At 45.1% G+C, this 24,501-nt stretch overlaps 1 protein-coding gene and 3 non-coding genes across 5 annotated transcripts; all 4 read left to right on the top strand.

The window, feature by feature from the left end:
- The first annotated feature begins 14,986 nt into the window (after positions 1 to 14,986).
- On the top strand, positions 14,987 to 24,417 carry LOC107504982 (nucleolin). 2 transcript variants are annotated; one of them, XM_016134697.2, is made up of 14 exons: positions 14,987 to 15,172; positions 16,251 to 16,367; positions 17,885 to 18,377; positions 18,770 to 18,958; positions 19,059 to 19,145; positions 19,351 to 19,492; positions 19,902 to 20,026; positions 20,871 to 20,994; positions 21,425 to 21,582; positions 22,047 to 22,170; positions 22,401 to 22,534; positions 23,067 to 23,193; positions 23,563 to 23,786; positions 23,937 to 24,417. In XM_016134697.2, the coding sequence occupies exons 1-14, from the start codon at positions 15,155 to 15,157 to the stop codon at positions 24,011 to 24,013; spliced, it is 2,139 nt and encodes a 712-aa protein (XP_015990183.2). In that variant the 5' UTR covers positions 14,987 to 15,154; the 3' UTR covers positions 24,014 to 24,417. The 2 variants fall into 2 exon arrangements, with proteins under 2 accessions (XP_015990183.2, XP_036092691.1); XM_036236798.1 differs by having other exon boundaries at positions 15,013 to 15,172; positions 18,770 to 18,953; positions 19,057 to 19,145; positions 23,937 to 24,412.
- LOC118614496 lies at positions 19,187 to 19,256 on the top strand. The gene has a single exon (XR_004956086.1). It is a non-coding gene; the product is annotated as a small nucleolar RNA SNORD82 (small nucleolar RNA).
- On the top strand, positions 22,649 to 22,728 carry LOC118614500. Its single transcript, XR_004956088.1, has one exon. It is a non-coding gene; the product is annotated as a small nucleolar RNA SNORD20 (small nucleolar RNA).
- Positions 23,252 to 23,389, top strand: LOC118614490. The gene has a single exon (XR_004956080.1). It is a non-coding gene; the product is annotated as a small nucleolar RNA SNORA75 (small nucleolar RNA).
- Positions 24,418 to 24,501: the final 84 nt, after the last annotated feature.

Here is a 24,501-nt window from a genome sequence, read left to right on the forward strand (position 1 = left end):
CTAAGGGCACTTGTGAGTCAGGGGTGTGAACGGGGGTGGGGGTCAGCTGGATGAATGGAATGTTTAGATGACCAGTGCAATCCTATCTCCAAGGATGACAGGCCTGCAACAGTGACTGCAGGGCTCAGGTCAGAGTAACCCCCTTCCTTGGACACAGTTGGGGCAGCACAGCCAACACTGGCCTCTGGGCATCTTTTTTGGTGCTTCCCTTTGGGATTTACACATTTCTATTGGAATTTCAATGTTGGTCAGCTTACAGTCAGTTGTGGCTGGCCCAGGAGTCATTCTGTCTCTTACACGCAGGGATGGACATTCCCTTGCGTCTGGGCCACTCCAAAGGGATGCAGAATGGGGTGTTGATGTGTGTGAGCGCTCAGGAGCATCTTTCCAGGGAGAAGGCCCATAATTGCCATCGGAGTTGGAAAGAGGTCTGTGACCCAAAAGGTGTTTTTCCACTGTGAAATTGGGACATGACTGCTCACTGTTGCAGAAACTATCTTAAAAAAATGAGTAGATAAAAGTAATATATACTTACTATAGAACATTTGGAGACTATAAAGAAATAGAAAACCCTATAACCTAAATTACCAGAGGAAACCCATGTAACATTTAGGCATGTTTTCTTTCTGTCGATTTTCTATGGTTGAGCATTATTTCATATGGTCGAGTGTAGTATGTGTGGACCATTTTGAATTCTGCTTCCTTTCCCCTCATTCCCCAACTTAACAGTAAATCCTAAACCTCTGTCAGAGTTCCAAGCTCAAGGTTGAGTTTATTTGGTTCTTTCAGGTGCGTACTGATGAGCCTTTGCCAGCCAGAGTGAGTTCTCTTGGCATCACTTAAGCCATAGGCTTGAGTTCCAGGTGTGAGATCCCTCTTCTCTTTTGCTAGGCTCAGCTAGGCCAGAGAAAAAGCCTGCTGTCCAGGGAAGGAAAGCAGATCATATCTGGTGACAGCTTCCCAGCAGAGGAAAGAGGGAGTTGGGAGCGGGCGGGAGGGTGGGGGGGTTGGACTTTAGGACAGGGTCCAATTCTCAGTTCAGAGCTCCAGTCTTGGCTGGGCCACCGGTGCTTCTTGAAAGGATTCTATTTTCCTTTTCCCCATGTGCATGTGATCCCCTATTCCCTACAAGTCAAATAAAATCTACTGCTCCTCGTTCTCATTCGGTAACTTCACCTCCTACCTAAAAGGCACTTGAGAAGAACTCTCCCGGCTCTCCCTTCCTGTTGGCATTTACACACTCGCTGGACATGCACATCTCCAGCTTCCTCTCTCCCTGTCCTAAGGTGCCTTCTTCCTGCCCATGGCAGGACCCTCCCGCTGTGCTCCAGCCTCCATCTGGCCTCTTCAGGGCTTTAGTCCACCCTTCATCCATACTTTTGAGATTTTTGTTTGTACTGGCTCCTTCCACCAATATTTAAACATGCCTACATCTCAGGCATACGCCTTTTAATTTTCTACTTGAAATAAAAATTTCAAATTAGGAAACACATGGTTCAAAATTCAATTGGTTCAAATCAAAAAGTCTCATCCATCTGCTAGCTACCCAGCTCCTTTGTATGGAAGTGATTGTTGTTTTTTGTGTGTGTCCTACCACTGTTGTGCATGAACAAGGAATTATGTTTACATTATTTTTCCCACCTATTTTTTACACAAAAAATTAACAGTTTATACATGTTCTTCTGTACCTTGCTTTTTTTCCTTTAAAGTACCTTGGAGACCATTCCATGTCAAGAACAAAGAGCCGCTTCATTAGTTTTTAACAGTGTTCCATGGCTGTACAAGGATTTATTTAACCAGTGTCTTAAGTTAACTCTTGCTCCTGTGATAGATGGACTCCAAATTCTTTGTAGCTCAACAGAATAAAAGTTTCTTTTTCACTCATGCCAGAGTTCAGAGTGGTGTCGCAGGCCAGGTAGCCTTCCACATGATCCTTTAGGGACCCAGCCTCCCTCCACTGTGTGCCTCTACCGTGTTCTGGGTCATTGGCCGTCTCTTCAATTCAGTGAGCTAATAGGAAAGAACGAGGAACGAGGAGGATCCGATGTGGGGGACTTAGCATGGGCCGGGCCTAGGTGTGTGTTCGCCCGCCTTTGGCGAGAACTTGGTCAAAGGACCCCTTCCGCGGTCCCAAGGGAGTTCGGGAAATGCACCGCAGCTCTGCGTCCGGAAGAAGGAACAAGGAACGGGGCCGGGCGAGCAACTAGCCAGTCTCTCACCGCCGCCGTCTCCTGGTGGTGCCTCCATCTTTTTTAAAGAATCCAAACGCCTTTCCCTCAACCCATGTCGGCCTCTAGGTCCTGCTCCCCCTTCCGTTTACAGCCTGCTTCTAGTCTCTCCACCTATAATCTCTTCACCTTCAAAACATTCGCCCCCCGATCTGAGTTCAAGTGACCAAAAAATAAAACAAACCCAACTTAGGTCAACATCACTCCCCTGCTCAACATTCTCCACTGATTCCCTACATCATATCATAAAACCAAAACTCCTCTAACTCAACAACAAAAACCCAAACCACTAAATTAAAAAATGGGCAAAGTACCTGAATGGACATTTCCCCAATGACGATGTACAAATTGCTGATAAGCACATGAAGAGATGTTCAATATCAATGATCATTAGGGGGAAATACCAGTCTAAATCACAATGAGATGCCACCTCACCCTCACTGGGATGGCCACGAAAACAACAGCAAACAGAAAACAACAAGAGTTGGAGAGGATGTAGCGAAATTGGAACCCTCACGCACTGTTGGTGGGAATGTAAAATGGTACAGCTGCTGTGGAAAACGCGATGCCACTCCTACGAGGCATTGGCCACCAAGATCCTGGTGCTGGGTTAGTTCACCGATATTGGGCTTTGTGACGTTTAGGTCCTCTTGGTGGACAGAGTTAGGAAACATGTGTATGGACATGCACTTCTAGAGCTAGGTCTATATCTGTATTTTGAAAACCACGAGTTGACACCGATGCCTCCAGTTCCAACCCCACACCACAGGGTTTATGCTCTCCTACTCTCTTTCCTTATTTCTAACTCATTTTTCTGACAGTGATGAATCAGGTTCTCATTAGTCACAATATATTTACTCATTTGCTTAGTGCTGATCCACGTTAAGTAGTTTCCGAATTTCTAACTCACGCCTCTGTGAAAAACAAACCTATTTAGGGTACAACAGCCCACATTTTTTTTCTTTAGTCTTAGAGTCCAAAGCTCCTGCCTGAGGTTACTTAGGCGAGTGTCCCAACGTCCTTGGTATTGTGATGTTATTCGTTTGTAATACAGTTGGGTCCATTGTTCCTGTCGATGTTCCATTTTGGGTTGTTTTGATCCCCCTTCCCTAATTCCTTGTTGATTAGATTTAAAAATATATATACGAAACACGGTAATGATTCTAAAAGTCAGGACTATACAAACACATACATAGAGAAATGTCACTTCCCGCGCCTTCTACCCCTCTCCTATTGTCCTGTCAGTCACACCCCCGCCCCCGCTAGGTAACCAATCTCCTTAGTTTCTGGTTTAGCCTTGGTGTACTTTTTGCACGTGAGTATTTTGCACGTGTGCATTTCCTTCTTATGCGAACGGCAGCCTCCCACTGATCGCTTCTGCGCTTTGCTTTCTTCACCCGATGGTTTCATAGAAATCATTAATACACATTTTGAGCTATTATGGTGCTGCTTACTCACCAACGGTGCCATTTCAATCATTTCACCTGTCAGTGTTTGTGAAGTTGTTGAATAGTTTCTTGCCTCTCGTGCATGAAAAACAGTCTGGAATGTTCATGGGTAGTGTAAGGCTCTTAGCGGGGGATGAGGAGAGAGGTCAGGCTGGAGGGGCAGGCAGAGGCCAGACTCCAGCCGAGGCTCTTGCTTGCTGCACTAGTGAACTGAAACGGGATGGACTGGACTAGAGCGGAGGCAGGGTGAGAGGACAGGGAGACCGGCCAGGAGACTTCTTGGTGCAGGGGAGGACCTGGACCAAGGCAGTGGCAGAGGAAGCAGAGGGAGGGAAGCTGGGGAGGGCGTCAGCTAGCCATGGAGGGACTGCCAACAGAGTCAAGGATGCCTCCTAGATTTCTAGCTTGGCGACCAAGGGAGAGGGAATAAAGGTCTTGGAAGTGGTTTGAGGGAACCTGAGGGGCTGATCAGTTTCAGGCAAAGCTTTTTATAGGGCATCGTAAGGGGTGCGTGCCATCAGCAGAGAGTGGAGCTTTAAATGATGGCTGTGCATGGAATTCCCAAACATAATGTTCATAACGGGCATGGCGTGGAGCTGAGGGGGCGTTGCGCTCCTCCAGCATTCAAAGCCAAGGATGGAAGTACTAAATCATGATTCTGTTATTTCTAAGGGCAGCAGAAATCTTGTCATTGAAACATTTTGATAATCAATTTTAATACAAGGGTAGAAACTAGAAAATCAAGGCAGAAAAACATCCCCTTTTTATGGAAAGTCTCTTACGTGCTTCTATATCACTAATTAACCCTAGGAATACTGCAAGCTATATGTTATTCTCCCCATTTTACAGCGGAGGGGAGCCTGAGCCTCGGAGAATGCCTCAGTCCATTGGGGCTGCTATGATAAACCACCGCCAACTGGGGAACAGCGGACCGCGGAGGCCCCCTCTCGCAGTTCTGGAGGCTGGGAAGTCCGAGATCAAGGCGCCTGAGATGCGTCGTCTGCTGAGAGCCCCCATCCCAGTGCACCCTGTCCCATTTCCTGACACACATCTGAAATGACCCACCACGCCACAGGGCTGGGCGCTGGGGACCCCTTGTATGGAGTCCCTGGGAGCCTAGGACTTTGTTTTCCCAGGTCCTCTGTGGGCACAGCAGCTTTTCCTCTCTTGCATCACTCTCAAGACCTCCACTGGCTCCCTCCGCCCGCACTCCCCGCTCACTCCTGCCCCTCCCCCAGCTTGCTTTAAAGGTCACCAGGGGGCAGCCTTCCTCCTTTACCAAGAGACTCCTGGCAACGGTCTTGACAACGCTCCTGGGCGCTCTCTCTTCCGCTGAAAAACTGAAGTAGTTACTACCCATCCCCTTTGTGGGAATGGACACGAAGCAGTAGCTGAAAGCTGGCTCTGGGGCCATTGGTCCTGCCCTGTCCTCACTGCCTAGCCTATCTGTTCTCCAGGTGGGCATGGTGCACCTGTCCAGCCAGCCAGTTTACCTGTCAAGTGAGGGTTTCCTCCCTGCTCCCAAGTCCCCGCCTGACCCCTGACCAAGGGCCCAGCACCAGCAGCTTGCTGCCCCTCCAGGCCAGGTATAGGAGCCCCATGCCCCCCATATAGGGTCCTGTCCTCCCCTTGTAGGGTCCCCATCCTCTTTGGGCTTCCCAGCATACAGTGAGCTGACCGAGATAAACATAAATGGGAGCCCCAGCAAGGCTGAGCAAAGGCACAGCAAAGGGAAGGGGCCAGCATGTTTCTGGGAAATAGCCATGATGGGGACCCCCGAGGCAGTATGAGCCCTGCCACCCACACTATAAATTTGGGGCCCACTAAAAAATGAAAAGGCAAGGCTCCTATTCAACGACTAGTAAGGTTTCAAGATGGCACAGCAGAGCATTGAATCAATCTCAGGGCTCTTTTAAGTGTGGGTCGCATGCCCATGAAGCCAGCCCTGCTGCCACCTGAGAGTCGGGGTTCCCAAGAAAGCCCAGCTGCTACAGAATCTGGCGGAAGAGGCCCAGCCACCTTCTCCAACCAGCACCAGCTCCTGGGCTGAGCCAGAAGCAGGAATCGCCTCAGCGCTGCTGGCACCTGCTGGCCATCCAGGGCCACTGCACCTCCCTTCAGAGAGAAGTACCTTTGGTAAACAGGAAAAGTGGCTTGAAGATCGCCAGGTGACCCGCCTCTTTTCCGCTCACTGAAAACAGCTGGCGGGAGTGGCGTGAGGCAGAGGGGCACGAGCCACAGCACCCCAAAGATGATGGCACAACTTAACTGTCACACTTGAACCTGTTCTTTGCAATCCCACAAAGTAGAGATGATACCCCCATATGGAAGAGGAAATCAAATTAAGAACTTTTCTGGCTACTGCGTTTGCCTCCCATGACCCTTCCCTGATCATTCTTTGGCTTCGCACTGGCCTAAGTGCTGACCCGCCTGGGCCTGGGGGTGGGGCAGTGCCCAGGACCACACTTGCCAACATAATCCCAGTACCTGGCCTCCCGGTGGGCCTAAAGCCCAAGGGTAGAGGAGGGGACGTTTTAGCTGGGGCTGCTGGGAAAGATATTTTCTCACTCCCTCTGGACTCTAAGATGTGTAGACATGAGGTTCATTGCTTGAACCGCAACAGGAGGTATTTTGCCACCATGATGAAAGCTGGTCTGAGCAGGAAGTGGACATGGAGAAGTTGGGGAAGAGACACAAAAGCAAGTACAGATAACATCTTTGATCCGCTGGATCAAGTTGAGAGTCGGGGTGCCCAGCACTTTGCAGTGCCGAGAGCCAGGGAATCATCCCCTCGGGTCTGTGAACAGTTTTGAGCAGCTGCTTGCAATGAAAGGTGTCTAATGCGAAAGTCCCTCAAACCCTGATCTGCCTCTCTAGCCCCATCTTCTGTGGATCTTCTTCCTCTCTCCTTGATCCCAAGCCTTCCAGCCCCTCCATCTCCCTTGAGCTCTCGACACAGCAGCCACCCTCTCTCTCTAGGATTTTTGCACAGGCGGCTGCAGGTGACCACACCTAGCTGACAGATCCCTCAGGCCCTGTCATGAGATCTCTAATTAATGCACATTATCATTAATGTCTAATATCATAAATGCACAACCAACTTTCAAACACAGTAAATGTAATTCATATGAAAACACATCAACCATAATTTAATCTCATTTAATGACTCAAAATGGCATCTCCTCAACGAGGGTCTTCCTAACTCCAATTCACTCTGGAAGCATCCACTGAACTCCTGTTCTACGAGATGCCAGACTAGGCCTACACCCCATGGGGAGCTCTGGAAATGCAGGTGATCTCAGGGGAGGCAAATGGGAATCAAATGGCCACACTCATGTCCTCGGGTGAAGAAAAACAAGACCTAGACCTGGAAGGGAGTGTATGGCTAAGTCAATCTCGAGATTTCAAAGAAAGCCATGAAGCTGGAAAGTTGGAGGTGCGTGATTGGGAATGGATCTTACTGTCATGGGAGAGGTGGGGTGCTAAGGAAGGTAGGGTTCTAGGTACATTGTGAGACAGTCAGTTGGCCTTCTGCGTTTGCCAGGCTACTTCTAGTTCAGCTTCCATTGAAGGTCTGCAAAGAATACCGTCATGGTCCAGCGAGAACTGTATTTCTCCTTGAAGGTTAACAAATTTTTAAATGGAAGTTTTTATTGTGATATAATTCATATGCCATAATAGTCACCCTTTTAAAACTTATAATTCAGTATTTTTTTCATTATAGTCACAAAATTGTGTGACCGTCACAAGTAATTCTAGAGCATTTTCATGACTTCACCAAGAAACCACATCCCCATTAGTGGTCAATTCCCAACTCCCCCCTCCCCTAAGTCCCTGGAAACCAGTAATCTTCTTTCTGTCTCTAAAGAATTGCTAATTCTGGATTTTTCATATACATGTACTCATAAAATATCTGATATTTTGCATCTGGCTTCTTTTCATAAGCATAATGTTTTCCAAATTCAATCATGTTGTAACATAGCTAAGTACTTTATTTCTTTTTATTGCGGAATAGTATTCCATTGTATGGCGATACCACATTTTGTTTATCCATTCAATTTAGGTTGTTTCAGTTTTTGTCAATTATGAGTAATGCTACTATGAACATTCATGTACAAGTTTTTGTATGGACATATGATTTCATTTCTCTTGACTGTACCTAGGAGTAGATTTGCTGGATTATATGGCAAATCCATATTTAACCATTTGAGGAACTGCCAAACTATTTTCCAAAGCAGTTACACCATTTTACATTTCTACCCACAGTGTACAAGGGTTTTGCTTTCTCCACATTCTCATCAACACTTGTTATTATCTGACTTTTCAATTATAGCCATCTGACTGGGTGTGAAGATGTTATCTCATTGTGGTTTTGATTTGTATTTCTCTGATGACTGGTGATATTGCGTCTTCTCATGTGTTTATGTGCAAATATATTTGTTATATCTTCTATGAAAAATGTCAACTCAAATCCTTACCTACCTTTGCATTGGGGATTTTGTTTCTGTTGTTGTTTTGAGTTGTAGGAATTCTTTATATATTCTGGATATTAACCCCTTAGCAGACAGATATAAGATTGGCAAATATTTTCTCCCATTCTGCGGGTTATCTTTTCACTTTCTTGGTAGTGTTCTTTGCAACATAAAATTTTTATTTTGCTGAAGTCCAATGTATCTATCTTTTTTGTTGCTTATGCTTTTGGTATTATATCTAGGGAACAACTGCCTACTCCCAAATTAGGAAGCTTCCTGTCTAGGTTTTCTTCTGAAAGTTTTATAGCTTTAGCTCTTACATTTAAGTCATTGATCCATTAATTTTTATATATGGCATGAGATAGGGATCCAATTTTATTCTTTTGTATGTGGATATCTAGTTGTCCCAGTACCATTTGTTGAAGAGATTGTTTCCTCATTAAATTATCTTGGCAATTATGTCAAATGAATTGACCATAAACGTATAGGTCTACTTCTGGATTTTTGGATCTATTCCATTGATCTGTATGTCTGTCCTTATGCCACGACAATGCGGTCTTGATCACCATAGCTTTGTAGTTAAGTTTTGAAGTCAGGAAATGTGTCTCCCAACTTTGTTATTTTCCAGCATTGTTTGGCTGGGTGTCTTGGATTTTAGGATTTCCTATAAAAACAGGGAGCTGGAATTTTGATAGGGATTGTGTGAATCTGGAGATCAATTTGGAGAGTATTGCCATCCTAACTAAATTAAGTCTTCTAATCCATGAATATATGATTTCTTTCAATGATTTTTTGTAGTTTTCAGTGTACAAGTCTTGCACTCCTTTGTTAAACTTATTCCTAAGTGTTTTATTCTTTTTGATGCAAATGAAAAAAATAGAATTGTTTTCTTAATTCCATTTTGCTTGTCTATTGGTATTGTATAGAAATATGTATGATTTTTGCATGTTGATCTTATATCCTGCAATCTTGCTGAACTTTTCATTAGCTCTAGCTCTAATAGATTTTTTTTTGGGGGGGGGGCGGGTGTGAGGCAAATCCTGTTGGATTTTCTATATACAAGATCATGTCATCTGCAAGTAGAGATAGTTTTACTTCCTCCTTTCCAAACTGGATGCCTTCCCCCCCACCTTGCCAGTTATGCTCTATAAAACCTCCAAAAAGATGTTGAAAAGAAGTGTTGATAGCAGACATGTTTGTCTTACTTACAGTCTTAGGGGAAAAGTTCCAGTCTTTCTTTCACCATTGAGTTTGATATTAGTTGTGGATTTTTATCATGTTGAAGAGGCACTCTTCTATTTCTTTATTGAGCGTTTTATCATGAAAGGGTACTGGATTTTGTGAAATGCTTTTCCTGCATCTGTTAAGATAAATATGTAGCTTTTGTCCTTTTATGGTTGACATATTTTCAAAAGCAGAGCAGATGAATAGGAACTAGGAAACTGGGAGACAGGAATGCAAGAGACTTTTTCCTGTCTATTGTTTTATATTTTTTGGTTTCTTCACTGTATCTCTTATTCAGAAAATCAAATTATCTTTTTAAAATTGTGGTAACATAAGCATAATATGAAATTTACTGCCTTAATGATTTTTAAGTGTACAGTTCAATAGTGTTAAGTATATTCACATTGTTGTGCAACCTCCAGAACTTTTTCATCTTGCAAAACTGAAAATCTATACCCATGAAACAACTGTTTCCCATCCTTCTGCTCCTGGCCTCTGGAAACCACCAGTCTATCGTCTGTATCTATGACCGCTCTAGGTACCTCATATAAGTGAAATCATACAGTTATTTGTCTTTTTGTGACTCGCTTATTTCATTCGGCATGATGGCTTCGAGGTTCATCCCCGTTGTAGCATGTGTACAATTTCCTTTTTTAAAGCTGAATAATATTCATGTGTGCGCGCGTATGTGTGCGTGTGCGCGCCACATTTTGTTTATCCATTCACTCACTGAAGGACATTTGGGACCTTTTGGGTACTGTGAATAAAGGCCAAACATGGCTATGGAATATGGGTGTGCAAATGTCTTTGAGACCTTGCTTTCGATTCTTTTGGATATATCCCCAGAAATGGTATTGTTGGATCATATGGTAATTCTATTTTTAATGTTTGGAGGAACCATCATATCGTTTTCCACAGCAGCTGTACCATTTACACTCCCATCGACAGTTTCTCCACATCCTCCCTGACACTCGTTTACTGTTTATTTGATAGTAAGCATGCTAATGGACATGAGGTGTAAATTATCTTTTAAAGGTTCAGGTTTCTGAATCTATAAAGTTGAGGTTCAGAAACTCAGCTACTTTCAACCTCACCTTCTTTCAATCTTCTGCACAGGGCAGGGCGAGGACAACTGGAAGACAGGACAGGAACAGAGGCTGAGGCCCCAGGAGCAGCAGAGATTCAGGAAGGACAGTGTCTGGCTGGGAAGGATGCTGCCGGGAAAGGTGCCCCGGCTCAGGTAGGGTGGCCACGGGCTGGGGTTAGACTGGAGGACCTGGAAGTGGCTGCCTTGTTCTCTGGTGTAGCTCGGATGTCACATTCTTTGGAGTTTCTGCGATCTCCCTGGCTAATCCTGAAGTTCCTCCAATAGCTCTAAACCACCATTCACGGAATCAGCATTTATTGAGCACCAACTGTTTGTCAACTGTTACAGAGCCTAAAGTTAAAAGGACAAATTGCACATGACCTCAAGAAGCATACTTACCCACAAGTATTGTGACAGCTGGTGATCTCGGGGCATAGACGAGGACCCAGTCCAATCTGGGGATAAAAGGAGGACTCCTCAAAGAGGTGGCCGAGTCCCAAAGGCCGACCTGGAGGCCAAGGATGGGAGGAGATCATCTCAGGCAGGGGAAGCAGCACAGGAGAAGGCGCAGGTGGGTCAGAGCCCCAGAGGGCCCACTGGGGGAAGGTCGGCATTGCAACTGGCTGAAGCCTGGAGGTCACAGCAGGGCACCGGACCGGGACTAGGGTGAGACAAGTGAGGCACTTGCCTTGGGTGCAGAATTTAAGGCCAAAAGCTCAGTAATCGATATAATATTTTAACACAAGATTTAAAAATGCAAATTAATGCAAGAAAAGCTGTGATTTACAAAATATCAAGTTTTCCTAAGGATGGGATCAGTAACAGTGCTGTGCCAAGCCAGAGAAGAGCCTAAAGAGGAAAGGAATATCAGTGATACTGATCCTGTGTTTATTTAAATTTTGATAGTGTGTTTGTTCATCATGGATTTTTCACATTACTTTAAAAAATTGCACTGAAATATTATTTATCTTGATTATTGAGTTTTCGGTGTCCCTTAAATTCTGTGCCTGAGACAAATGCCTTACTTGCCTCGCCTTGGTCTCCGTCTCTGCAGTGGGAAGTGAGTTTTCGATGGTGGGCTAAGGTACTTGGATTTTATCCTGACAGCTATGAGAAGCCATTGAAATCTTTTCATTATTAGAATGTGTTTGTATTTGTTAATTTAAAAAAAAAAAAACCTGATGTGGCTACAGGGTACAAGGACAAGACTGGTGTCAGGGAGGCCAATTTGGAACTGCTGCATTAATCCAGGCAAGAAATGATGAAGGCTTAAATTAGAAGAGTACTGGGAAGAGTAGTGGACCGATTCCAGACACCTGAAGGCCGGGCTTTGGCAAGCACCTGCTGTGGGAGCTGAGGGAGAGGGTCCAGCTCTCGACTGACGGGGGTGGTCGCTGTCTCATTTCTGAGGTATGAAAGATGGCAGTGGAGGGTGGAGAAAGATGCTGAATTCAGTGTGTGACACTCTGAATTAGAAGATTTATAGGACACCAAAGGGAGATGTGCAGAGCCCACAAAGAAAGTTGTTCTTGGAGAGACCCCGATTTGGGTGCTGTCAGGTGATAGTCATCCACTGGGTGGTGGAGCCATGGCTGAGAAGCTGCAGCTGCCACCAGAGGAGCCCCAAGAAGAGGAGCAGGAGGTGGGGTTGTATACAGGAGGGAATTGAAGCCTCGTGGCCAGGAGGCTATGCAGGGAGAGAACATCCGGGAAGAAGAAAGGAAGAAGGTGGGCGAAGAGGTACGAGGCAGGGGAGACACTGCAAGGAAAATGCGGTCAAGGAAAGAAGCCACAGAAAGGTCCAGAAAGAGAAGATCTAGAAGGGTCCTTTGGGCTAGTAACCGAGAGGGTGTTGGAGGGCCCAAGAGGGACTGGCAGCGACTTTCCTCGACTCCTCCCAGAAGCTTGATCCCATGAAGGACAGGAGAAGGGAAGGGAGTCCTGAGATGCAAGGTGTGGCTGAGGAGATTGAAGAGGAGCCCCCAGGAGGGGGCAGGGAGAGGCTCCTTGCCATGATGGGATGTTGTTTAGAGAAAGATTCCATCTTCCCTTGCGCCCTGATGGGTGAAAGCTAAGGACCAGGGCTATGTGTAAACCAGAAGGTGGGAATGCCCATGGGAGGTCTGTTTTTCCCTGTGAAGTGGAAAATAAGGTAACGGTTGTGAGGGAGGGCGGAGAGGGAGAGCTGAGGAGCCCTGAGAGATGACTTGGAAAGGATGCTGGCGAGATGGATGTGAGAGCCACCATCCAATCTAGAGCTCCCGGAAGACTTTTTGAGCAACTGCTAAGCAGGACAGGTGGAGCCCCTGATCTGTGTTATCACAGGATTTCTCACCAGCAGGGCCCAACCTCCTGGGTGTAGAATAGAAAGCTGATGATGCATCTGGACAAGGAGCTGCAGCGGGGTACTCAGAGACGGTGATCATCTTGGGGCTTGTGACCAGTCCTCCTCCAGCAGGTCAGGGGCTCCCCGGTCACTGGTGCAGTTGGGGAGCCAAGGGCTGACCAGGGAGGCTCTAAGTTGGCAGATGAAGCTTCTCAGGCTGTCTCTGGGAGACAAAGGTCAGGCCCTTTGACTCTGGCCCCTGAGCCCAGGTTGCCTCGTGCATGGAAACACTGGCCTAAACATCAAGCAAGGACTGGCAAGGGAAGAGCTTAGGATCACCCTTTGGCATCTGGCTGAAAGTTCTGGACAGCATTTGAAGGCCTCGGGGCACTCCAAGAGACAAAAGCAGGCAGGGTTGGTAAAGGGAACTTGGCTTTGCCCATCCTGACAGCATAACAGCAGACACCTCATGCCTCTGGCAGACTAATGTATTGATAAATACCTGCAGGAGACTCAAATAGAGTGGTGCGATAAGGAGTCTGTGTGGCACTTTTTATTGGAGGGTGTGGAAAGGCCTCTAAGAGGTGATATAAACTGAGATCTGAATGACAAGGAGCCAGCCATGCCAATATTTCTAAACTTCACCCTTGTCCCATGATCACGCCCACTGCTCATCTCTCCAGCCTCTTCCCTTGAGTGCAGTACGCTGGCTCTGTGCCACACTGCTTGGAAACACCGGGATCTTATTCCTCCATGCCTTGCACATGCTATTCTTTCTGTCCCATCTCCCCCTAAATGTTCCGTCAGCCCCCCATCCCAGAGTTCGAAACATGACTCTCCTCAGGGGCTTTCCCAGATCATCAGAACGCGCAGAACGCGGGGTGTAGACCACAGGACCCGCCCCAGCCTCCTCCCTGATCAGTGGGGTAGCTGTGGATTTTCTATACACTTAGTCCCATTAGAGTCTCTAAGAATTGCAAAAGAACTTGATTGCTCACCAGAACCCCCATGAGCCTTTGTTAAAATACACAATTCTGAGCCTCAACTCAGACCTCTTTAATTAGACTCTCCAGAGGTGATTATGTACATCAGTTTAATTGGGGAAATACAGTAGTAGCTTAAGGTATCCTGGTTTTGTAGAACAGTTAGGTATTAGATGCCCAGGATATATCCTAGGCAAGCTCTAAACTGAAGGCAGTGGTCTCGGTTAAGATTGTTCACAGTGACCTAGCTGAATAATTGGCAAAGGCATAAAGACTCTAATGTGCCTCCACCAGGGAGGGAACCTTTCTCTCGGCTCCTTTGACATACTCCTCCTGGACCATCTGGTAACAGACCCAGCCACATTTTAGTCCCAAATTAACAAAGCGAGAACTTGTGAATGATCAAAAGCGTGGCACCGTGGTGGGCCTGACCAAGTTCCTCTCTCCAACCCACATTTGTAACATCCTGTGACTCCCAGAAAGTTATCTTCCCCGACCGGTTCCCACTGGAATACCTAACGCGGGGTTGAGATTAGTTTTGTTTGTGCGCTACCGACAGTAAACCACAGAAACACGCACGATTGCCTTATTAACAGCTCTCAAGAGGCAATTAAAGGCACGTGACCAGGGAAGGGCATCATCTGCACATAGGGGGATTTTCTGGCCCTGACTCGTAGGCGCGTGGGGAAAAGGTGGGCCTCGGACTGGGGCGATGTGAACCTGTAGTCTCCGAAGGTCTCGGGCTCATCGGCACAGAAACGGGGGACAAACTCTTTCCTTCAAGGCCGCCTGGAGGCTGAGCGTGAAACAAGAGACGGGACCGCAAAGAAACTCCACTCTAGTCGACAAGATCCGGACACATTAGGGAACCGAAGACCACCAATACCCGCCCGACCGCCCCCAGAACTTGACACACGCGGCGCCAAAAACTATCCTCCCCACGGCGCAGGCGCCGGGAGCGCAGGCGGCGGAGGGACACTTCGGGACCGTGCGCCCACCGCCCAATCAGCGCCGGCTTTGCACAAAGCGAGTCCCGCCCCCAGGCGCCGAGGCCGACTCTCCTCGCTCCCTTCTGGCCGCCTCGGCCCGCCCACTCCCGCCCGCGCCCCGCCCCGCGCCGCTCTCGACAGAGGCTCACGGTTGGCTCCTGGGATGAGCGCGGACTCTGGTTGGTCGAAAAGGAGTCACGAGGGCGCCGTCGTCGCCTTTCCAGAGGCGATTACTGGGCAGGCTCAGTCTTTCGCCTCAGTCTCGAGCTCTAGCTGGCAGCCAAGCGTACCCGCTCCGGGTCTTCAGTAGCAGCGGCCGCCATCGACGTCGTTGGGTTCCTTCGGGCTCATCTGCGCCACTCGCCTGCCACACGCTCCGCCGTTAGTAGCCGCCATCATGGTGAAGCTCGCAAAGGTAAGAGGCTTCGCTCTTGCAATCACGGACATCGAGGCCTGTTTCCCGAGGAGCGCGCGCGCGCGCGGCGCCGCGAGGAGGAGGGCCTCCGCGCCGTCCCGGGCGCGTTCGAGGGCGCCATGCTGCGGGAAGTCTCGCGTGATTTGCGGGCAGGTCTCGCGGCTTTTGGCGAGTTGGTGGCGAGGTGAAGAGCTTCGGCAGGTGCTGCGGGTGGTTCATGCGGGGGGGAAAGACCTCAGGATTGAGCGCAGAGAGGGGGCGCTGGGCGTCAGCGCGGAGGACGAGGCCGGACTCCCGCTCCGGGCGCGAGCGGGGCCCCGCCTCCTGACGCACGTGCCCGGGTGCGCGGCCCGCCACGTGGGCCGCGCCGGGCCTCTGCGGAGGGGTCTGGGCTTTGAGGCGGGCAGCGGCGGGACTGGCTCGGGCGCGGGACTGGCGGCCCGCGGGCGCTCTCGAGGCGGGCTTCGGGAAGAGGCCGTGCCGCGTGCGTCCTGCGCGGCGCTGCGCGCACGTGGTGGCCCGTGAGGTTCCCCCACGTGGCCCCGGTGGGTCTGGCAGGGGCGGGGTCTTTTCCCTGGGAAAGGAACACTTCGTGAGGTAGGTTAAGACATGATGTTTTAAAAAAGTTGTCCTACTTTAAATCATGAGGGTGGTGGAATAAGGTGCCAGAATTTACCAAAGTCGTCTTTTGAGGTAGTTTTCCCCCGAGTGAAGGGCCGTGGATTCTTGGCCATTAAAATGGTCTAATTGTAGGTTATTGAGTATGAAAAAGTTGCACTGACGTGTAAGGGTCGGTTCTGGAAGTATAGTTTTTAAAAATGATGTGCTTAATAAGGAATGCAACAGAAGAGGGAGATTATTTCCTTTTTACCCTGAGGTTGCCTTTTGTAGAACCTGACAGGAAAACTGGAAGATTGCTAACCTGGACACCAAGACGAGTTTTCACATTAGCTGTGGTATTGGACAGTATGGAAAGTGGGTTCTGAGAAGGGGGGTGACTGCGTTATGCTATGAAGAATGATGACAAAAATATGATCTGAAAATTGGGGGTTGTAATGTACTAATGTGTCTGTTTTAGGCTGGTAAAAATCAAGGTGACCCCAAGAAAATGGCACCTCCCCCGAAGGAGGTAGAAGAAGATAGTGAAGATGAGGAAATGTCAGAAGATGAAGAAGATGAAAGCAGCGGGGAAGAGGTAATTATGTATGATTTAATGCAGAGTAACAAAACTAGACAATGAAGAGCAAAAAGGGGGGTGATACTGGGTGTCAGAAGATACTGGCGAAAAAGGGTTGTATTTCATATATGGATTGCTGTACTAGTTTCACAAACTCTTCATTGACCTGTCAAGGTACCATAAGGATATGTATTTGGATGAGCTTGAGGGAGAGATTAGAGGAGTTTCTTTATGTGTCCTCTGCAGGGCTTAGTGTAGTGATGTAAATCCATGTTTTTTCCAGTTTGAACATGTTAGCCCCACATGCTAGATGAAGAAACAGCCTGGACAACTAACTGCCCTGTGAATGGCAGTGCTGAACATTACATTCAGGTCTGAGATTAACCTTACCAGATTCCTTTCCTATCCTTCAAGCAGGTCTCGGTTCTTCACATGTGAGTTTCGTAATGCGAGTCACTGTATTAAAACAATTTCTTGGTGTGAAGTGAGGGTTGCCACCTCCCTTTGATTTTTGCATTGACCCTGTTTGGTACTCCTGGCTGTTTGCTTCCTGTAAAGACAACTAACCACTACATTTGCTCGTTTTTTTGTTTAGAATTTAGTAAAGGTTTCCTAACACTGTATCTGTTATAACTGGTGGTCAACAAAAAGTGGCTTTGAGTGTGACAAATGTAGATGGATAATTTTGTCAGGCTAAGGGCTCATTTTTTAATTTGTTTTAGTTTTGTAAGGATTAACCGTCCAGCCAATTTGGTACTCATTTTCTTTCTTGTCCTAAGAATGAGCTTTCAGTGAATTTTATACCACCACCCGCTATCTATAAGAATCCCAAATGATTTAATAATAACCTAATACATGAATTTTACAAAGCGCAGGATTTTAGTTATATAAATCAAGTCATAATCTTTAAAACAACATGTAATGTTGGTGCTATTTTCAGCAATCTTTTCAGATTCCATTTTTTAAATTTTAGACAATATTTTTTAATAGTTTTATTCAGATAGAATTGAAGTTACAAATAAGTAAACATATGTAAGGTGTACACTTGGTCGAGTTTTGACATGTGTAGATACCAATTTTGACGTGGGTTCTTAGTCATAGGACTTCGGTTCAGCTGGTCTTCAGATGGTTCTCCAGCTTACTTGTTCTATAATTTAGTTGTAATTTTAATGTCATGGGAGGAGGAAACCATAGTGTTTACCTATGTATTTGCCATCTTGACTGGGACTTCTTCAGAGTCCATTATAGGGTGTGTTGCTTTAATGCTGAAGCAATTATAAAATAATACAAAGTACAGAAATTCACAGGTATTTCAAGTTAAGAAGAATTCTTTATGCGTTAGGTATTTTACCTGAAAATGACTCGGACGTCAGAGGTGTGCAGAGGGACATGACCCTACAGTTTAACATGCTAACATATGTCTAAGGCATGTGGTCTTGAACCAGAGGCAGTGCCAGAATTTAGCATTCATTTATAGGACCAAGGCTCCCTTTTTGAGTTTGATAACAGATTTTTTTTTTCTTTTAATTCTTGAGGTTATCATTCCTCAGAAGAAAGGGAAGAAAGCTACCACAACTCCAGCAAAGAAGGTGATGGTTTCTCCAACAAAAAAGGTTGCAGTTGCCACACCAGCCAAGAAAGCAGTTGTTACTCCTGGAAAAAAGGCAGCAGCTACGCCAGCCCCTGGAAAAAAGGCAGCAGTTACACCAGCCAAAGCAGTAGCAACACCTGGCAAGAAGGGCGCTGCAGCAGGCAAAGCATTGGTTGCAACTCCTGGTAAGAAGGGAGCAGCCACCCCAGCCAAGGGAGCAAAGAATGGCAAGAATGCCAAGAAGGAAGACAGTGATGAGGAAGATGATGACAGTGAAGAGGAAGATGAAGATGAGGAGGAGGAGGATGAAGATGAGGATGAATTCGAACCAGCAGTGATGAAAGCAGCAGCTGCTGCTCCTGCCTCAGATGATGACGAAGATGAGGACGACGACGATGATGAAGATGACGACGATGACGATGAAGAAGAAGAAGATGGTAAGGTGTTCTTTTGGCCTGTTCATTCTTGGGCTCTTGTTTGTTTGCAAGATAAAGTAGAGGTGAGCTTGGTGGGGGCAACATGCAGATGTACTCTTTCATGACAACCTGAGATTAGATAAAAGTCCTCCCAGAGTTGTGGACTGGTTGTGGTACACTGAAGGGGTACCCACGAGTGATTGCCTGCCCCGAGAAGATGCTTAAAACAGCACATTCTGTGTGTTTTGTAATGTAGGGTTTTGCTTCCAAGTAATCTGTTCTTACCATGACTATATTATATATAGCACAGTGGAATTGACAAGTTTTGCATTTCTTTCCCTTCAGATTTTTCTAGAACTAATGTTGTTTAGGGGATAATCTTAGAGTTTTTGACTGGGTGGTTTCTCTTTCAGATTCTGAAGAAGAACCTATGGAAATTACACCAGCCAAAGGCAAGAAAACCCCTGCAAAGGCTGTTCCTGTGAAGGCCAAGAGCACCGCTGAGGATGAAGATGAAGAGGAGGATGATGATGAAGATGACGACGAGGATGAGGAGGAGGATGATGAGGAAGAAGAAGAGGAGGAGGAGGAGGAGGAGGAAGGTAATGGAGTTAGAACGTTGACAAGCATTCTGTTTAAAGGAGGTACTTGAATATGAGTGACTATTAATGGGTGACATGGGTTGTTTGAAATCTTGTCCAGAGCCTGTCAAAGAAGCACCTGGAAAACGAAAGAAGGAAATGGCCAAACAGAAAGCAGCTCCTGAAGCCAAGAAACAGAAAGTGGAAGGTAAGTTGGCAGAATTGTTGGGGGGCTGGGGTGCACCCAATGGCACAAGTGATGAACAGCAAAGGGACTTAATACTGAAAGCTGGTGTTGCATTGTAATGTGCTGATGTGCTGTGCATAGAAATTTACACTAGAAGTTAAATTTAAATTTCTGCCATACTTTACAAATGGACTGATTTGAATTCATTTTTTTTTTTTTTTTGTAGGCACAGAACCAACTACATCTTTCAATCTCTTTGTTGGAAACCTGAACTTCAACAAATCTGCTCCTGAATTAAAAACCGGTATCAGTGATGTTTTTGCTAAAAACGACCTTGCCGTTGTGGATGTCAGAATTGGTGTTTCTAGGTGAGTTGGGGGTGGGGGGATGCCATTAGTGCTTACGCTATGAGCTTTGATACTTTGATTTTTTAAGATTATTAGACCCAAACAGTCATGATGGTGAGGATTGTTTTATTTGATGCTTGGACAGGTTTTCTTGTTAGCTATTATCGTCCATTGTGATAAGCAGTGTAGGTAATAAAGACATTCTCAAAGGTGAGCTTCCATCAGGTTTTGGTGCTTAAGACATTGCTCTGTTGTATCACAGCTTACAGAGCCTGACTTTATCTTATTAAATAGAATAGGTGGGTTTTTATTTAACCCTGGTTTCCACCATTATGTTAGTGTTGCTGCTTGGCTAGAATACATGTTAATGTGGCTTTTGTTTGGTTTTTTCAAACCTCTGCTTTTGTCCTTTTTGCTTGTCACCTTAAAGGAAGTTTGGCTATGTGGATTTTGAATCTGCTGAAGACCTGGAAAAAGCCTTGGAACTCACTGGTTTAAAAGTCTTTGGCAATGAAATTAAACTAGAAAAACCAAAGGGAAATGACAGTAAAAAAGGTATGTAAGGTTTTAGGTAATTTTGATACTGATAGGTAATTTGTTGATGAATATGTTTCTAGTCTAATTGGCCAGGTTCAGTAGTTAAATCTTTTTTGATTTTCTCACTGTTGTAAGGATTAATGAGTTAAGTGTAAATATTTACGACAGTGCCTGGTGTTGCTTGCTGGTGTTTAAAATTCTCAAGTCAGGCAAGCAAGAACAAATAATCAGAAAAAGAATTGGTTCTATGTGCCAAGCATCCCTCGGAGGTGTTTCGAGTTTGGTTTCAGACCACCGTAATAGGGTAAAGCAGTTGCAGCCTTTTTGCTGGTAGGGACTTCAATTTGGAAAAAATGAAGTATCTAGCATGGGAGAGGTGGCAGAGTGTGGCCATTATCTCAGCAGTTTTACTGTAAAAGAAATTCGAACAAAAATCAAAAAATTAAAAAATCTTCAGAAGTTTGTAAGAAAAGTAATGCATCCGTGAAGCACAATAAAACAACATGTAATTGTACCTACATTAATATAGAGAGAGGCCTTTCATCACTGCAGCTAGATCAGATCCTAGCTACTCTTTGTATTCTTACACTGTCATGTTTCAAGTGTGTGCTCATGACTTTTTAAATTAAAAATACTGAGCACCTACTTTAGGTTGAGTTCTAAGTATCCAGCATGTAGTTTGATGTCAGTTGTGACAGCAGCTAACGTCTTGCCAGTGCTGTGTATCTCTATGCTAGCAAGAGTGTCTTGTAAGTTGTAGGGTCTCAAATTATTTTTTAAACAGAACTTTTTTATTGGTCAGTCTTTATCTTTGTGAGGAGAAATGTCTTTTAACTCATCCAATTCATTTCTGTTTATCTAGATCGAGATGCAAGAACACTTTTGGCTAAAAATCTGCCTTATAAAGTTACTCAGGATGAATTAAAAGAAGTATTTGAAGATGCTCTGGAGATCAGATTAGTCAGCAAGGATGGAAAGAGTAAAGGGTATGTTTTGTGTCTACTGGAATGTTGAGTGTTATTAAAATTAATGCACTTCTTTAGAAGTGTTGATGCATCTTTTTAGGTGTATGATTTGGGAGCATATCTGTTCCTCAATTTTCTGTTTGTACAGTGGGGATAAGATATGTAATTCAGATTTTAAAACGTGAGTTAATATGTATAAAGTTTGGATTATAAAATGCGCCTACAGTAAGTGGCTATGTAAGTAATAACTATTGCGGCGAGGTGGGGTTAAATTTCTGGGAGTACTTGGCAAACTTTGTAGTGGGAAGAAAGTTTTAATTGAAAAGTGGAAGATGACAAAAACTATTTCAGTTAATGCGAAACGGGTCATGTTGTGTAAAACATTTGTGTTAGAAATTAACATTGTTTTAAAAACAAGCAAATTCTTACGTTTTTTTTTCCCCCATTGCAGGATTGCTTATATAGAATTTAAAACGGAAGCCGATGCAGAGAAAACGTTGGAAGAAAAGCAGGGAACAGAGATAGATGGGCGATCTATTTCCTTGTACTATATTGGAGAGAAAGGTCAAAGTCAAGACTACAGAGGTGGAAAGAATAGCACTTGGAGTGGTAAGAATTTATAAGCTTTCTATAGGGTTCCAGAATTGGTGGCAGGAGATCATTTGCATCTTTGCATTTATATAAAATTGACTGATTAATTGGTTGCAGTTGTAGATTAGATAGGTTACATCTCTATTGGTAATAGTAATTAATGAATGAGAGCTACATGAAACCATTTTGCATTAGAACATAGACAAATCGAGCTTCCTTTGTGTGTTTTGTACTTTAAATAACTTACATCGTGCATTTAAAATTACGTTCTGTGAAGACAGATCAGTAGTTTACACTTCTGAACAAGCATGGAAGGAAGCGCAGGACATTACAGTACATACATTGTGTAACAAGTGGGATTCCACCTGCATCAGCATTGGCGTGTTACTTCTAATCATAGACATTCTTAAGAACAACGTAGAGTTGTAACTGAAGTTGGGAACCACTGTTTGAATCATAATTTGGCATCTCTCTATTTGTAGGTGAATCAAAAACTCTCGTTTTAAGCAACCTCTCCTACAGTGCAACAGAAGAAACACTTCAGGAAGTATTTGAGAAGGCAACTTTTATCAAAGTGCCCCAGAACCAAAATGGCAAATCTAAAGGGTAAAATAATTATTTTTATGTTAGTTATGGGTGATAAGAATGTCTTTTATAGGTAAAGTCATGTTTTCCTGGCTGCTCGCAGAAGTTGAGTCATTTTAGCTACACCAAATCAGTGTGAAATAAAGAGCATTCAAATATGTGCTTGAGAGAAAAAGCTTGATGGTATCAGATGTGATTATAGAGGAGCCATGCCCTAGGTAATGTATTCTAAATATTGACTTTGTTCTCAGGTATGCATTTATAGAATTTGCTTCATTTGAAGATGCTAAAGAAGCTTTAAATTCCTGTAATAAAAGAGAAATTGAGGGCAGAGCAATTAGGCTGGAGTTGCAAGGACCCAGGGGATCACCTAATGCAAGAAGCCGTAAGTTGCTATTAACAGTGTGGTGGGGAGCAGCTCTCCTTGGTGCCATGTTTTAACTTTTTAGTCAGTTCTAGAGGTGAATGTTTTTTGTTGTCGTTGCTGCTGACGTGATACTGGATATGATGATCGATTATCTGAGAAATAATTGATGAAATCCCAAGAAAATTCCTCTAGATAGTCAAGTTCTGATCCAGCCATGTCAACTCAGCAGGATTTGCCCATTGTAGCTGTCTGCTTTATATTTGTCTCACTCGTTTGCGTTGGTTCTCCTTTCCATAAAAGATCTGAGGCAGGAATTGAACTGCTTTGGTGGTCAAGGTAAACTTGAGATGGCAGTTGATTTTTAAGCCCCTTCGCTTTTAAGCATTAGTTGGCTAAGATTGCTTTTCGTACAGACCCTTCAAATAAAAGACTAGCTTCTGCTAAGATAAGCATTTTTAGCCAGTAGTCAGAGGCTAAATGTTATACAAATCTAGCATCTCATCGTTATAAGTTGAGATTTAAAATAAAAGGTGTGTTTTTGTTTTCTCAGAGCCATCCAAGACTCTGTTTGTCAAAGGTCTGTCTGAGGAGACTACAGAAGAGACATTAAAGGAGTCCTTTGACGGCTCTGTTCGGGCAAGGATAGTCACGGACCGGGAAACTGGATCTTCCAAAGGGTAAGATGCAGGAGATAGATGTTCATTGTCCGCCCAGCAAAGACCTCCCAGCTTGTGTGCCTTCTCATTGAGCTCCTTTCTGCCGCTCCATGGCAGTTTATGGATTCGCACGAGAAGAAGAGACAATTCACAGAGCTAGCATCGTTTTGCCTTCTGTCTTCACAGAGGTATATTTCTGCTGTTCTGTGAGACATTCTGTGGTTCAGGTTATCAGTAAAACCAGTTTTAGCTTTCCACAGAGAGCTCCTCTTGGTTTTTTCTCAATTGAGCAAGGGTACTTTCTGTGAGATCACTGTCCAACATGTGAGGTTAACTTTGGCACTTATTCTATACCTGCTTTATAATGGGTAATTTCTTCTGGTGTTTTAGGTTTGGTTTTGTAGACTTCAACAGTGAGGAAGATGCCAAAGCCGCCAAGGAGGCCATGGAAGATGGTGAAATTGATGGAAACAAAGTTACTTTGGACTGGGCCAAGCCTAAGGGTGAAGGTGGCTTCGGGGGTCGTGGTGGAGGCAGAGGCGGCTTCGGAGGCCGAGGTGGTGGCAGAGGTGGCCGCGGTGGATTTGGTGGCAGAGGCCGGGGAGGCTTCGGAGGTAAGCAGCATAGAGGGCTACCTCTGTGTATACACTGGACGGCACGTGGCACAGGCACTTCTTAAATTAGCTATTGCTAATCACTCTGAGGAGGGGAGGATTCCTTGCAGCTTTGTTTTTGTTCTTTAATGATGTCTTGCCTTCCTGCAGGGCGAGGTGGCTTCAGAGGAGGCAGAGGAGGTGGCGGCGATCACAAGCCACAAGGAAAGAAGACGAAGTTTGAATAGTTTCTTCTATCCCTGTCTTTCCTTCTTCCATTTGAAAGAAAGGACTCTGGGGTTTTTACTCTGTTACTTGATCAATGACAGAGCCTTCTAAGGACATTCCAAGACAGTATACAGTCCTGTGGTCTACTTGGAAATCCATATAGATAACATTTCAAGGGAGATACCCTGTTGGTTTTGACTGGATATTCATATAAACTTTTTAAAGAGATGAGTGATAGAGCTAACCCTTATCTGTAAGTTTTGAATTTATATTGTTTCTTCCTATGTACAAAACCATTTTTTTCCTACAAATAGTTTTGTTTTTTTTGTGTGTGTTGGGGGGTTGTAAAGGAAAGCAGAATGTTTTATCATGATTTTGCTTCAGCAACTTTGGGACAAATTAAAAGTCCTAAACTCTGGTGCCAGACTTCTACTTCCTAGAGTGTTTCTGCTGGAATATGGCTGAAGGTAGAGCATGACAAACTCAGTTTGTTCTGTCACTCCGGATC

The sequence above is a fragment of the Rousettus aegyptiacus genome, unplaced genomic scaffold (assembly GCF_014176215.1).
Source record: "Rousettus aegyptiacus isolate mRouAeg1 unplaced genomic scaffold, mRouAeg1.p scaffold_m13_p_2, whole genome shotgun sequence".
Classification (NCBI taxonomy): domain Eukaryota; kingdom Metazoa; phylum Chordata; class Mammalia; order Chiroptera; family Pteropodidae; genus Rousettus; species Rousettus aegyptiacus.